Source organism: Acinonyx jubatus, chromosome B4 (assembly GCF_027475565.1).
Source record: "Acinonyx jubatus isolate Ajub_Pintada_27869175 chromosome B4, VMU_Ajub_asm_v1.0, whole genome shotgun sequence".
Taxonomy (NCBI): Eukaryota; Metazoa; Chordata; class Mammalia; order Carnivora; family Felidae; genus Acinonyx; species Acinonyx jubatus.
Window position 1 is genome coordinate 14210698 of NC_069387.1, and position 15929 is coordinate 14226626.

Sequence of the window (15929 nt, forward strand, 5' to 3'; positions counted from 1 at the left end):
TTTTATTTATGGTTAAGTCTCTGACATTCTCAGATAAAATGCATGCTTACTATTCTGAAAGGGGAAAACAGAAATTGAATTCAACTGAATGCTCACAGCAATTAACCTGCTGGCCAGTTAATTCACCTAACTATGATTTTTATCCAAATTCATTTGTGTTTATGTTATGAAAAATTGATGATTATGGCTCTCTGCAAAAAAAAAAAAAAAAAAAAAAAAAAAGGAAAGGTTAAAATTAAAGATGCTATCCAGATAGCAAAAATACTACTTTTAATTCTATTCAGATATTACATTTACTAGAGTTTTAAAATAATAAACATTATTTAAAATACAACCTTTTCTGTTCACAAGGTGTCTTGATTTTCTTTTCCTACTTTTGTGGTAACTAGCTCCAATGGGTTTGAATAGTGTCCCTCCAAAATTCACAACACCCAGAGTTTCACAAGGTGACCTTATTTGGAAATAGGGTCTTTGTAGGTGAAACAGGTTCAGGAAATTGAGATGAAGTCATCCCAGATTTCGGGTGGGCCCTATGCGCAGTGACTGATGTCCTCTTGAGAAAAGGGGAGGACACACAGACACGGCTGGAGGATGGCCGTACGAGGCCAGGGGCGGAGACTGAAATCGTGCTGACATACACCAAGACCAGGTAGTGGCCGCCTCAAGCCAGAATAGGTAAGGAAGAGCTGCTAGATGCACTGTAGGAAGCGTGACCCTGCCTGACGCTTTGATCCCAGACTCTGGTCTCTTGACCTGTGAGAAAAGAAATCCGTGTTGTTGCAGGCCACCCAGTGTGGTCTTTTGTTGTGTCAGTCTTGGGAAACTAACACACTAGTGCAATAGCGATCCATTTTCTTATTTCTGTCGTAGGAGCCGTATGAAAATGCTCAGCCTGTCAGCGACAGTGTCTTCTGCAGTTTGTCCTAGATTATGCACAAGGATCATGCTGGCTTCGTGGGTGGGGACCTGTGCTCCGGTCCCCATGTTCCAATGGGCCCCACCCTTGGTTTAATGCCCAGCTGGTGCTCTCCTGAAATTCTTAATAATTTGAACAAAGGGCCCTGCATTATCATTTTGCACTGGGTCCCACAAACTATGTAGTACATCCTGTACATAGATCAGGAAAAAAAAAAAAATCTAGCCTCACTTGTTTTTCTTCCTTTTTAGTAAGCAAGCAAGGAAGCAGGGATCTGTAGGGGCTCACGATTAAAAGACATGGTAAGCCACTTAAAAGTTGAATGGAAGTGGGGCGCCTGGGTGGCTCAGTCGGTTGAGGGTCTGACTTCAGCTCAGGTCATGATCTCATAGCTTGTGAGTTCGAGCCCCACGTCAGGCTCTGTGCTGATAGCTCGGAGCCTGGAGCCTGCTTCGGATTCTGTGTCTCCCTCTCTCTCTCTACCTTCCTCTGCTCATGCTCCGTCTGTCTCTCTCTGTCTCAAAAATAAATAAACATAAAAAAAGTCGAATGAAAGGGAACATTTCTTTGCATGTAGAAGAAAATATTGTACGATGCATTCTTAGTACTCACATATCCAAAATTCTGTGCTCCTCTTGGAACTCCAGCAACCAGCTCTGGGGATAAAAATATTCATTTAGAAGGGGAATTACATATATTTTTAAGCCACCCAACAAATGAGTTAAAGAGAGTGCTTTTTACGTGAGTAACCATCACTTGAGGAGCTAGAAGTGTGAGGTCACAGGTTTGCATTTTGCTTCTGCTACAGACCACGGAAAACAGAAGTCGTCCTGTGAGATTTCCTAGCCTTCACCACCGGTCTCCAATGTGTTTCTGCCTGCGTAGCAGAAGCCTGACTTCTCAGCTCTGCATGTGATTCGTAAGTTAAACCTCTGAGTCCGATTTCTCTGGCTTTCACTGTGGTGACATCTTTTGTACTAGTGTGAAAAGTACAGCTTCTGTCACCCTCACATGGCAAAACAAGTTCGGTTACCTAAAGAAAAGCCATCATAAATGATACGACTCTGGCCCCCTTGCAAGTGTTTGTTGGCAGCAGAATTAGCGGGTGACCTGGCAGCTTAGGGTCCCCCAGAAAGGAAGCGTCGGTAACACAAACAGAAGAGGCAACTGTGGGGAAAAAAGTCCATATAATTCAGGGCATAGTGATCCGTCGCTAGATTCAGAAGACAGTGGTTCTATTCTTGGGTCTGCCATATGCCTGGGATGAATCATTTACCCCCACTTTTTCTGGTCACCTGCAGTAGTGTGGGAGTTGGGACTGGCTGGTTATCAAAGATCTTTCGGCTCTTGTTTCTACAAATCTAAACTATCCTTTGATTCATCGGGGTTACCTTTTAGTTTAATTTAAATAGGAAGGGCCTGGAAGAGAATCCCCTTCTATTTAAACTCCCCTTCCCCTCACCTGCCGTGGAAGGTCTGGCACGAGTTCTGGCCTCAACTACATCGGATGTGCTGTGCTCTGGCAGAGTTGGGTGCTCATGCTGTTAGCGTGAACAATCAAAGAAGGTTCGTTTGGGGATAGATGTTGGACTTTTCAGCCGTCAATCCACTCATTCAGTCAACAAACATTTATAGGCAAATGGAGTAAAAAATAGTGAGCACATTGGACAAAAATGCCCTGCTCTCATGGAGCTCATGCTCTGGTTGGAAGAGACAGTCCATTTAAAAAACAGAGTTGACGAAATGGCATATTTGAAGGGGGTGAGTACGGTGAGTGGAGAAAAACCGAACAGTAAAATGGTACAGGGGGAAATGGAGGTGGGATGAGAAAGGACTTAGGCCTTATTAGGGCACAACTGGCAGGAGAGGACTTGGCAAGAAAAAGACATTGGAGCCAAAAATGAAGAAAGTGGAGATGTAAATATTATGGAGGTATTGGAAAAGTATGTTCTAGTCAGAAGGTATGGCAACTGCAAAGGTCCTGAGGTAGAAGTGTGTCTGGAGTATTCAAAGAATAGTAAAGAGACCAGGGTGGCTGGAGGGGAGGGAGTGAGGAGGAAAGGGGTAGGAAATGAGGTCAAAATCTTATGAATGGAGACTTTTAGGTCATTGTAAAGTCTTGGATTTCAGACTGAAGGAGTTGAAAAATCACTAGATCAAAGAAGTTACGTGATCTGACTTCTGTGTCTAAAGGACCACTTTGGTTGCTGAATTTAGAGCAGACTACAGGAGGGCAAGGGGAGAGAGAGAGAGAGAGACCAGGTAGGAGGCTACTGCAATAAAGTTGGGGGACTTGAATCTGAGTACAAGCTGTGCAGGAGGTGAGAAATGTTCAGATTCTGGTCATATTTTGAGAGTTTCATTAGCAGGTTTACTCATAAATTGGGTATGGATGGGGTGTGAGAGAAAGAGCACAGTACAAGGCTGACTTCCAAGGTATGTGGCTCAAGCAATTGAGAGGATGGTGGACCGTGTTCTGGGGAGAAGGTCAGAAGTTCGCTCATGAGCACATTAAGTTTGAGAGAACTACTCAAACAGAGATGTTGAGTACTGAATTGAGGTTCCAGATATTAGAACACATATCCCTGAACCTGGAATTCAGCGTCATCTGGAGAAATACCTGGAACCTGGAACTCAGTAGAAGCTGGAAAGACAATGAGACTGGATGAGGTTACCAAGAACTCAAAGAGGAAAGAAAGAATCCAAGTGTTTAACCCTGGGACACCTCAATGATATGAGAGAAATTAAAGGGGAATCAACAACAGAGAGGGAAGGGGGGAGGGAGAGGGAAGAGGGAGCTACAAGTGTCTGGGAAGCCAAGGGAAGAAATGAGGAGGGAATAATGAATTCTTTCAATGCTCATGATAATCAAGGAAGAGGAGGTGCATAGAGGCCACTGGTTTGCTTGACAGGAGCCATTTCAGCTGAGTGGTGAGTTGAAGACGAGAAGGCAGTAGATACAGCGGACAGAGATACAGCAGAGAAGAGTGACAGCTCTTTTGAAGCAGAGTCAATAGGTGCTTGCTGGAGGAGGGAGTGGAGTAACAAATTTACTTCTTAAGGTCAGAGAAGTATGTTTGTACAGTGGTGGGAATGATCCAAAGAAAATCATGATGTGGGAATGGTTGGAGTCCCTTCTCTGAGTCACGAGAGGCAATGGGGTGTGGTGCAAAGTGGAGAGGTTAACTTTACCCAGGGGCATGGACTGCTCAACCATAGCAATGGGAGGGAAGGTGAAGCATGTCCTTGAAGAATAAAACTGGGTTCAGAATAACTAAGCTATCTGGACAGATTTCCAGGAAAGCTATCAGAACCGGTCGCACGCTGCTCAGTTTTCAACAATATTTATTTGGCGTGAATTAAGTTGGCATCTAACAACAAACCACCATCAAATATAATGGAGTTGACTGATTCCAGGGTCAGGCCTGTCAACCAGAGGAGTCTGAAGGGACTATCCCGTTTGAGATGCATGACAACCACTACTAAGCCTTCCGCAAACCTTCAGAATTTCATTTAAAAGAAATCAACCATCACACTGAGTAACATTGGAGTCTGTCACCCCACGTAGTCACAGCACTTAGAAGTTATTAAAAGTCATGTTGGGGGCGCCTGGGTGGCTTGGTTGGTTAAGTGTCCGACTTCGGCTCAGGTCATGATCTCATGGGTTGTGAGTTTGAGCCCTGCATCAGGCTTTGTGCTGACAGCTCAGAGCCTGGAGCCTGCTTCGGATTCTGTGTCTCCCTCTCGCTCTGCCCCTCCCCTGCTCATGCTCTCTCTCTCTTTCTCTCTGCCTCTCAATAATAAGTAAACGCTAAAAATAAATAAATACATACATACATACATACATACATAAATAGAATGGTTTGGAGTTTTAAGACAAGTTGGAACTATCACTCAACTACAAAAATTCAGTTGGGAGAGAAAATAAGTGACTTTTCTCAGATCCATTTCAATAACTCATAGGAAAACCTTCAAAGATCTCTTAATATCCCTGGCCTTGAAATACATGACCTGGGCATCAACCCCACCAGCAAGAAGCAAAAAGGAAGCTAGTGTTTATCGAATGTTTTCCACCCACTAAGACAATGTGCCACAAGCTTTATAATATTTCCATAATTTAACCTCTAAAAAGTAGGCATTCATACCCCTATGGACGTGTGGAGAAAATAAGGCTTAGAAAGGTTCAGTCACTGTACATAGTTGGTGAGCAGTAAGACTCAAGAACTGAGAGCCACGTCAACATTTTTTCTACCACACCAAATGACTTTCCTAGGATTGGTTAGGGCCATATCACTTTTTTGGTTTTAGCTCACCACGTTGGACTGTAAAACAAGAACCAAAGATCTTAACCTTTTTTGAGTCATGAACACACTTGGGAAATAGATGAAAGTTATGGATCTTCTCATTGGAAAAATTCATATATATATAAAACCTTGCATATAATTTCTAGGGGTTCAAACCCTGTGAAGTCCATCCGTCCCTGTACCACCCGGAATACAAGGATCCCACGTTGAGGGCTTCTAATCTATAGTACATCAGGTCACTCACTAGGTTTCAAAGAACTTCAACTCTTTCCAGTCTGCTTACGTAAGTAGTGAACATGGGCAGTCTTGGACTTGGTGTGGTCTGATGAATGGATCCATTCTGATGAATGGATCACTCCCTGATAGTGCCTTTACTTTACATATCATTTAAAATTTGGATCCATCTTCTAGATATTTCTCTGATCTAATGGAAAACCACTATGATTTCCTACCATGCTTCCCTGTGATGTGCTGTCATGCACCCCTAATAATTTTCTTGGGTCAGGACTGAATTTTCTCCTGGAGAACTTTCCAACAGGAGTTTAATGCCATGTTTAAAATCATTTGGCATATTTTACAATTTCCTTTGCTAAATCACTGAGTGATTAGAAGACTTGACTTTTCTAAGGTACTAGGAATTTAATTTTATCTCTGATGGACTCTATCCCAAGAATTCTTTCTCATTATAGCTAATATTTAAATAGTATTTGTTACGTATCAGCATTATACTGTTTTATGAATGTAGGATTAGCTCACTTAATCCTAAGAATCCTATGATCTAGATGGTACTATCATCTTCATTGTTATCATCATCAACACCATCCTCCTCCTCCTCAGCACTATTACCATCATCATCATCACCAACATCATCATCATTACCATCACCACTATCTCTCTTTTAGAAATAAAGAAATGGAGGCACTGAGATGTTAGGTAACTAGGTCACAGACCTGGTAGATGGCAAAGTCAGGGTTGAAACCCAAGTGGTCTAGCTCCAAAGTCTATGCTTTTAACTACCACAACAGATTATCTTTTAAAATCTTGAAGAAAAAAATGTATGGAAAGAGAGAGCCTTTAAGAATTAGCTTGTATTTAGGGGTGCCTGGGTGACTCAATTGGTTAAGCATCCAACTTTGGCTCAGGTCATGATCTCATGGCTCATGAGTTTGAGTGCCATGTTGGGCTCTGTGCTGACAGCTCAGAGCCTGGAGCCTGCTTCAGATACTGTGTCTCCCTCTCCGCCCTTCGTCCACTCGTGCTCTGCCTCTCAAAACTGAATAAAGGTTTAAAAAATTTAAAAAAAAAAGAACTATCTTGTATTTAAAAGAAAAATATTCTTTTAAAGAAAAAAAAAACCACAAAACCTCTGTGTTCAATCCCTACCTCACTGCATAAAGAATGTTTTATTCTCTGTGAATTTCTGCTTTGTAAATCTTTTTGAGATGAAACAGTTAAAAGAGCTCTGGGGCGCCTGGGTGGCTCAGTTGGTTGAGCGTCTGACTCTTGATTTCAGTTCAGGTCAAGATCCCAGGGTCATGGGATCAAGCCCTACATCGGGCTCCATGCTGAGCTTGGAGCCTGCTAAGGATTCTCTTTCTCTCTCTCTCTCTCTCTCTCTCTCCCTCTGCCCTTCCTCCCTGATCGTTCTCTCTCTACAATACAATACAATACAATACAATACAATACAATACAATACAATACAATACAATACAATACAGTACAATAAGCTCTGATGATTTCCAGGGATGGCCCACATTTCATTTACTCTTAATTCTTTCTGAATTCATTAAAACACACTAGTGAAAAGCAGTTAAGGTTCATATGAAACAAGATGGAAATACTGATTGATTAATGATTCATTCATTCAATAAATATTACCAGTCTTGTATATGATAGGTATTGCCAGGGACTGAATGTTTGTGTACCCCCAAAATTCGTATGTTGAAACCTAACCCTTAATGTGATAGTCTTAGGAGACAGGGCCCCTGGGAGGTGATGAGGTCATGGGGCTTAGATTAGTTTTATGTTTAGAACTTTATCCTCCCACTTACTACAGTTGTTTATCAGGTATTTTGTGCTCGCCGTTTAATGCCTGTCAGCCCCACTGGGACTATAAACTCTGAGATTGAGGACCATCTGTTCGCCTCTGTGTGTTCAACATTTAACACATAGCCTGGCACACAGCAGGTGCTCAAGAAAAACTGGAAGAATGAATGAATGGTAAATTCCTTAGAAGGGAGAAAAATGAGATCATACAGGAGTTTACAGAAGGAAGTGAAAGAAGGAGATGACATTTGAAATTGTACTAAAAAAAAAAAAAGTAGCATTTGACCTGTCGAAATTAGAGTAGCTACAGATTCAGGGGACGGAAACCAGAGATGGCAGCCATTATAAGGTATAGAGGACAGACGTGAGGGGCATATATGAGAACAGGAGTTAATTCATTCTGTTATTTTGAGCTTGAGCATGTCCAAAGGGGAAAAGGAAATAATGTAGAGGTGTTGGGTTGGAGCCCGGGAGGGAGTTTAGTAGGGACACGTCCAATGTGAATGTCCAGAAATTAAAGATGGGGGATCTTGACTTTTCAAATGTGATCTGTCACTAATAGCATGGCTTTTGTGTAGTCCATTTTTTTAAGTTTTTTTTTTTTAATTTATTTTGAGAGAGCTATAGAGAGCAAATGGGGGAGGGGCAGAGAGAGAGGGAGACAATACCAAGCAGACTCCCCACTGTCAGCCCAGAGCCCAATGTGGGGCTCAGACTCACAAACTGTGAGATCATGACCTGAGCCAAAATCAAAGAGTTGAACACTTAACTGACTGAACCACCCAGGCGCCCATCTGTGGGCCATTTAATCACCTGTATTTTTCTCATGCATAATATGGGATTATTGGACTTGTTTTTTATTGCTTAACTCGATTTTATAACGATTGACATTCAGTATTATGAAGTTATTTAAGACTTAAAATGCTGTGCTGAAGTGTATTTTGGTTTGTTTTTCTACATAATATTATCATACACATTCTGGGATTCCATTATTATACATTTGTGTAGCAAAGAAAATCACATTTATAACAGGGCTTTTCAGGTCCTTTTACCTTCCCCGTGCTTTATAAATGACTTAAATCCAATAATGTCTCTCACCTTGCTCAGAGTCTCCAGTGAATTCCCCAGCAGCAACTGAATATCCTGGGTTAAAGAAAAGGAAAACTAGTCACATGTTTGAAGGCTTTACAAATGAGCTTTATCTAGAAAAATGAAAGAACTGCCATAGTACTGCTTTGGTCAGAAATTTCAACAAATATCGTCACATAAAAGTTTAGGGTTCTGTAATGGGAAAAAACAGCGAAATGAACGCTTCCGTACTAAATCCTGGAAGCATAATCGATCCGCTTCTTCTAAACATGGCAGCACAATCAGATTGTGAGGAATACTTCGTCATCCCCCTTAAAGAGTAAATGGTGGCCATTGTACCTGAAGGTCGCTGATTCATCAGGATCAGACATGATACTCGGAAAGTATCTTTTGTGCTCAACATTTGCTATTTCTGATCGCCAAGAAGGTATATTTCCTAATTTCTTTAATGATGGTTTTCCACAAATGTCACTTAGCTCTAAAGTGAGGTAAGGTGAAAAACATAACTGCATTTTGCTTCATTTATCAAGCAATCAAAATGCCTACAGGATACTAAAGGTGGGAAACAACCGCGGCACATTGACATTGTATGGTTTCCGCATAATACGTTTTGACAACATTCTAGCAACTGGAAGGTCTTTTGTTGTTGCTCTAAAAGCTGGAAAGGACGGCCAACATGTTGCCCCTATAGCACTGGGCAGCCCCACTAATTCATAGTCTCTACAACTGGCAAAATATTTTATGTGCAAGACACTTTTACAGTTAGTGTTTGATTGCATAACTGGACACTACAGCCTAAATCAAAACATAGAAAGTAACCATCGAAATTCCCCCCATTAAATAAGAAATTGACTTTGGGGCTGAGGCCAATGTTTTATTGTGTGAAAGTCATATCCTTCTAGAGTAATTTATTGAAATTTTTAAAATAAAAAACGGTTGCTGAATTTGAAGCGAAAGTCTGTTACAGAGCCTATAAAATGGGCTGAACCAAAAGAGAAGACTTATATGCCATGGCTGAATAAAAGGAAAGTCCATTCTAAGCTGGTAAGAAAAGAAAATTTGCACAAGCTGCCAAAGAACAGCGGATAAGTGAGGAATAAAGTTTGCACCTACATTTAATAAGTTTGCCTTTTGAGAAACAACAAATGTGCTAAATAATGAATCTCACCAAGGTAACTGTCATCATAGGAAGCTGGAGCCACGTCTGTCTGTTTTTCTCGAGCCAATTTCCTTAGGATATCCTTGAACGAGTAATTCGCAATGATATCTGCAATACTGGCCGTGATCACCTGACCTGTGTCCAAATGGATGCATTAGCTGAATGAATGCAAGAGGCAGGCCCTCTCTGAGCAGACACAGAACATCTGAAAAACACATACTCCCTTGAAAACAATAATGGAATTGCTTGCGTTTTTGAAGATGAATTTTCCCACCTGCTGCTAGAATTGCAGGTAAAGTTGGTTATGGCTGGGTAGAGCCTTCCATTCTGACAGAAGAACCAAAGATCACTACATCATATTATCTGTCTTCCTGCTGCCTTCACAATACATACTCCCTCTACCTCCAAATGATAAAAATATCTGAGGAAAGATACCTATAGGCAAAACTTATGGATTAAAATTTTAATCTGGAACATTGCAGATAGAAGAAACATCATCTAACTTGGAGATCATCTAGCCAAATATAGCCTCATATGGGTGGGGAAACTGAGGCACACAGAGCACGAATGCATTCTCTAAGGTCATGTGGTTTTGCTATTACAGTATCTGGCATTACAAACAAGGTCTCCTTTGGCATTCTATTAAGACTTTTTGTAGTCTCACAAAATACAGATTAAATCTAGATACTTAATAAATAGATTATGAAATCTATCACTTATGTTAAAGGAAGGAAAGGGGTGCCTGGGTGGCTCGGTTGGTTATGCGTCCAACTTCAGCTCAGGTCATGATCTCACGGTTTGTGAGTCTGAGCCCCACGTCGGGCTCTGTGCTGACAACTCAGGGCCTGGAGCCTGCTTCAGATTCTGTGCCTCCCTCTCTCTCTGCCTCTCTTCCACTTGTGCTCTGTCTCTCTCTCAAAAATAAATAAAATGTAAAAAAAAAAAAAAAAAAAAAAGGAAGGAATTGCATAGTTGTTGAGCCATTTATTTTTTTATGGTAAAATGTATACAGAGAGCATAAAATTATGACAACAGGAGGCAGTGAGGTCCCGCGAAATCCAGAATTTTAGCAAAACAAAAAAACAAAAAAACAAAAAAAAGGAATCCAAGGCTGGCAAGAATGATAGGGTAAGAACTTCGGCTAATATCTCCCAAATAAAGTCACTATTAAAAGTCTTGAAATATGATTGTATTTGGGGTGGTCAAATATCCAAAAGATAGCCAGCTATTTTCCACAATTTCCATGCATTCTCATATTTATGATGGATATCTAAGGGAAAAGTGTGATCTCATTCTTTTTGGGAGAAAACTGGAGATATGCTTTTAAGAAACTTACATTTAATAGTAATTTTAAAGCCAAATGATTCTTTGGGACTTCACTGATAATTCATAGTCTTTCTGTTTGAAGTCCAAAAGGAATAAAACTATCAAATCTGGCCATAAATATTTCCCAATGACTCTGCCTGAAATGACTGTTCTGATATTAAGACAACGATATTCACACATGTACTTCTGAACAATGTCTGTAGAATCTGCCAATTTTCTCTGGGTTAAGGCTAAATCCCCCCCTTTCCTCCTCCTACATACACACTGCCTTTGCTTTTTTCCTTTAGTTGCTTCTAAAAACATTATAACCTTAAGCCTAAAAAGATTTTTACATTACCTATTACAGACAATGCTTCTACATCTCCTTGGTATGGCTACTTTTCAGCAAATCATCTGTATCAGATATTTTTTTTTAACTTAAGGAAAGAAAAGAATTCTCTGAGTAAATTAGAAGCAAATCTTTTAAACACATACTTTTTATTTCATAACCACCTGCTCCATAAATTATATTGTTTTTCAATCTGCAAAATAATTTTTAAGACTGAAATGTTAATTATTTGATATTCATAGTTGTACATGTATGAATTAAGCTTAACAGTAATTTCACATACCATTTTATCATAAACCCATATCCTGGATCTCTTCTTGGCTTTTTAAAAAGTGTCTGTGGTTTTATATTATTATATTTTTTTATTTTCACTACTGTGTAGTTAACATATAGTGTCATATAGTTTCAGGTATATGATACAGTGATTCTACAATTCTATACGTCGCACAGTACTTGTCAAAATAAGTGTACTCTTAGTCCCCTTCGCCTATTTCACCCATTCCCCCGCCCACCTCCCAACTGGTAACCATCAGTTTGCTCTCTATAGTTAAGAGTCTGTGTTTTAGTTTGTGTTTTTTTTTAACTTGTTCATTTGTTTTGTTTCTTAAATTCCATATATGATTGTCATCATGTGGCATTTGTCTTTCTCTGACTTATTTCGCTTAGCCTAAGTGAAATATGATTATACCCTACAGATCTGTCCATGTAGTTGTAAATGACAAGATTTCATTCTTTTTTATGGTGAGTAATAGTTCGTTGTGTATATGCCACTTCTTTATCCCTTCATCTATTGTTACACAGCTGGGCTGCTAACAGAATTCAGCTATTGTAAATAACGCTGTAATAAACACAGGGGTGCATACGTCTTTTTGATTCGTGTTTTTGTATTCTTTGGTAAATATCCAGTAGTGAAATTATGGGATCATTAGGGTAATTCTATTTTTAATTTTTAGAGGAAGCCTCCACAGTGGCTACACCAGTTTGCATTCCCATCAACAGGGCATGAAGGTTCCTTTTTCTCCAAAGAAAGGATGGAGGATCAACACTTGTTGGTTCTTGTGTTTTTGATTTTAGCTATTTTTGACAGGTGTGAGGTGATATCTTATTGTGGTTTAATTTGCACTTGCCTGATGATGAGTGACGTTGAGCATCTTTTCATGTGTCTGTTGGCTATCTGGATGTCTTCTTTGGAGAAATGTCTATTCAGGTCTTTTGCCCATTTTTAATTAGATTATTTGTCTTTTGGTATTGAGTTGTAGAAGTTTATATATACATTTTGGATACTAACACTTTATTACACATATAACTTGCAAATATCTTCTTCCATTCAGTACGTTGGCTTTTAGTTTTGTTGATTGTTTCTTTTGCTGTGCAGAAGCCTTTTATTTTGATGTAGTCCCAACAGTTTATTTTTGTTTTTATTTCCCTTGCCTAGGAAACATATCTAGAAAAATGTTGATATGGCTGATGTCAGAGAAATGATGTCAGTGCTCTCTTCTAGGATTTTTATGGCTTCAGGTCTCACATTTAGGTCCTGGATCCATTTTGAGGTTATTTTTGTGTATGGTGTAAGATAATGTCCAGCTTCATTCTGGAGGAACTAAAAAATACATGAAGAAAAACGCATTCATTTCTCCAGCATTCATTCATTCATGTAACCTGTCCAGCTTTCTGAGCACCATTTGTTGAAGAAACTGTCTTTTCCCTTTTGGATATTCCTCCCTCCTTTGTCAAAGATTAACTGTCCGTATAATCATGGGTTTATTTCTGGGCTCTCTATTCTGTTCTATTGATCTGTATGTCTATTTTTGTGCCAGTACCATACTGTTTTGAGTACTGCAGATTTGTGGTACAACTTGAAATCTGGAATTGTGATACCTCCGATTTTGTTTTGCTTTTTCAAGATTGCTTTGGCTAATCAGGGTCTTTTGTGGTTCCATACCAATTTTAGAATTGTTTGTTCTAGTTCTGTGAAAAAAAAAATGCTGTTGGTATTTTGATAGAGATTGCATTAAATCTTTACATTGCTTTGGGTAATATGGGCATTTTAACAATATTTGTTCTTTCAGTCCATGAGCATGGAACATCTTTCCATTTGTTTGTGTTGTCTTCAATTTATTTCATCAATGTTTTACAGTGTTCAGAGAACAGGCCTTTCATCTCCTTGGTTAAGTTTATTCCTTGTTATTTTACTATTTCTGGTGCAATTGTAAATGGGATTGTTTTCTTAATTTCTCTTTCTGCTGCCTCATTATTATTGTGTAGAAATGCAGTGAATTTCTGTAAATTGATTTTGTATCCTGCCACCTTACTGAATTCACTTATCAGTTCTAGTAGTGTTTGGGTGGAGTCTTTAGGATTCTCTATATATAGTATCTTGTCATCTGCAAGGAATGACCGTTTTACTTCTTTCTTACCAATTTGGATGGTTTTATTTCTTTTTCTTGTCTGATTGCTGAAGCTAGGATTTCCAGCACTATGTTGAATAAAAGTGGTGAGAGTGGCCATCCTTGTCTTGTTCCTGAGCTTAGGGGAAAAATTCAGTTTTTCACCATTGAGCATGATGTTACCTGTGGATTTTTCATGTGTGGCCTTTATTATGGTGAGGTATAGTCTCTCTAAAACTACTTGGTATAGGGTTTTCACATGAATAGACATTGTACTTTATCAAATGCTTTTTTTGCATCTATTGAAATTATCATATGGTTTTTATCCTTTCTCTTATTGATGTGATGTAGCATGTTGATTGATTTGTGAATACTAAATCACCCTTGCATACTGGGGATAATCTCGCTTGATTGTGGTGAATAATTTTTTAAATGTATTGTTGGATCTAGTTTGTTAATATTTTTATTGAGGACTTTTTCATCTATGTTCTTCAGAGACATTGGCCTGTTTTCTCTTTTTGTTGTAGTGTCTTTATCTGCTTTTGGTTTCAGGGTATTGTTGTCCTCACAGAATGAATTTGGAAGCTTTCCTTCCTCTTCTATTTTGTGGAATAGTTTGAGACTATGTATTCACTGTTCTTTAAATATTTGTTAGAATTCATCTGTGAAGCCATCTGGTTCTGGACTTTTGTTTGTTGGGAGGTTTTTTTAATTACAGATTCAATTTTGTTTCTGGTTATCAGTCTGTTCAAATTTTCTATTTCTTCCTGATTCAGTTTGGTACGTTATTCGTTTCTATGAATTCCTCCATTTCTTCTAGGTTGTTCAGTTTATTTCTCCACCTTCATTTCTGATTTTGTTTATTTGAGTCCTCTATTTTATTCTTTTTTTTTTTTTTTTGAGGAGTCTGGCTAAAGGTTTATCAATTTTGTTGATCTTTTCAAAGAACCAGCTCCTAGTTTCATTGATATGTTCTATTGTTTGTTTGTTTTTTTACTTTCTCTTTCATTTATTTCTGCTCTGATTGTTATTATTTCCTTCATTTTATTGGTTTTTGGTTTTGTTTGTTGTTCTTTTTCTGGCTCCTTTAAAAGGATACAAAGTTAGGTTGTTTATTTGAGATTTTTTTCTTGCTTCTTGAGATAGATAATTCTTAGAATAGCTATTGATGCATCCCAAAGATTTTGGACCATGGTTTTCATTTTCATTTTTCTTCATGTATTTTTTTTTATTTCCTCTTTGATTTCTTGCTTGAGCCGCTCCATTCATTGTGTAGTAGCATGGTATTTAACCTCCATGTATTTGAGCTCTTTCACAAGATTTTTTCTTGTTGTTGACTTCTAGTTTGATAGCACTATGGTCAGAAAAGATGCATGCTATGACTTTGATCATTTTGATTTGTTGAGACTTGTTTTGTGGCCTAATATTGATCTATTCCGGAGAACGTTCCATGAACACTTGAAAAGAATATGTATTACGCTCTTGTAGGATGGAATGTTTTGAATCTATCTGTTCTGAATATATCATTCAAAGCCACTGTTTCTTTGTTCATTTTCTGTTTGGATGATCTGTCCAAAGTGGCATGTTAAAGTCTCCTACTATTATTGTACTACTATCAATTACTTCCTTTATGTTTGTTATTAGCTGCTTCATGTATTTGGGTGCTTCTATGTTGGATGCATAAATATTTACCATTGTTACATCTTCTTGTGGGATTGTTCCCTTTATGATTATATAGTGTCCTCCTTTGTCTTTTGTTACTATCTTTGTTTTAAACTTTTATTTTGTCTGTTATAAGTATTGTTATCCTGGCTTTCTTTTCACATCCATTTGTATGATAAATTCTTTTACATCCCTTCACTTTCAATATGCATGTGTCTTTAGGTCTGAAATGAGTCTCTTGTGGGAAGCATATAGATGAATCTTGCTTTTTATCCATTCTGCCACCCTACATCTTCTGATTGGAGCATTTAGTCCATTTATATTCAAAGTGATGATTGATAGATTTATACTACTGCCATCTCATATTTGTTTTATGGTTGTTTTTATAGTTCTTGTCTGTTCCTTTCTACTCCTGCTCTGTTCTCTCATGGTTTGACAGCTTTCTTTAGTGATATACTTGGATTTCATTTCTCTTTATTTTTTGTATATCTATTACTAGCTTTTGATTTGTGGCTATCATTAGGTTTATCTATAACCTCTTATACATGAAGCTGTCTATATTAAGTTGATATCTGTAAGTTTGTACTCATTCTTAACTCCTTTCCCTCCCAAGCTTTAGATATATATGCTGTCATACTTTCCGTCTTTTTATTTTGTGAATCCCTTGACTGATTTTTATAGATATACTTAATTTTACTGCTTTTGGCTTCCT

General features: G+C 38.6%; 1 protein-coding gene across 1 annotated transcript in view; it reads right to left on the bottom strand.

The window, feature by feature from the left end:
* The window catches only part of ITGA8 (integrin subunit alpha 8), a 186133-nt gene that overhangs the window by 128887 nt on the left and 41317 nt on the right, over positions 1–15929 (bottom strand). Inside the window, exons 7-9 of the mRNA XM_027073509.2 lie at positions 9524–9649; positions 8365–8409; positions 1529–1572 (exon numbers count right to left, since the gene is read on the bottom strand). Coding sequence (XP_026929310.1) covers positions 1529–1572; positions 8365–8409; positions 9524–9649 — 215 coding nt within the window. The remainder of the gene's footprint in view (positions 1–1528; positions 1573–8364; positions 8410–9523; positions 9650–15929) is intronic.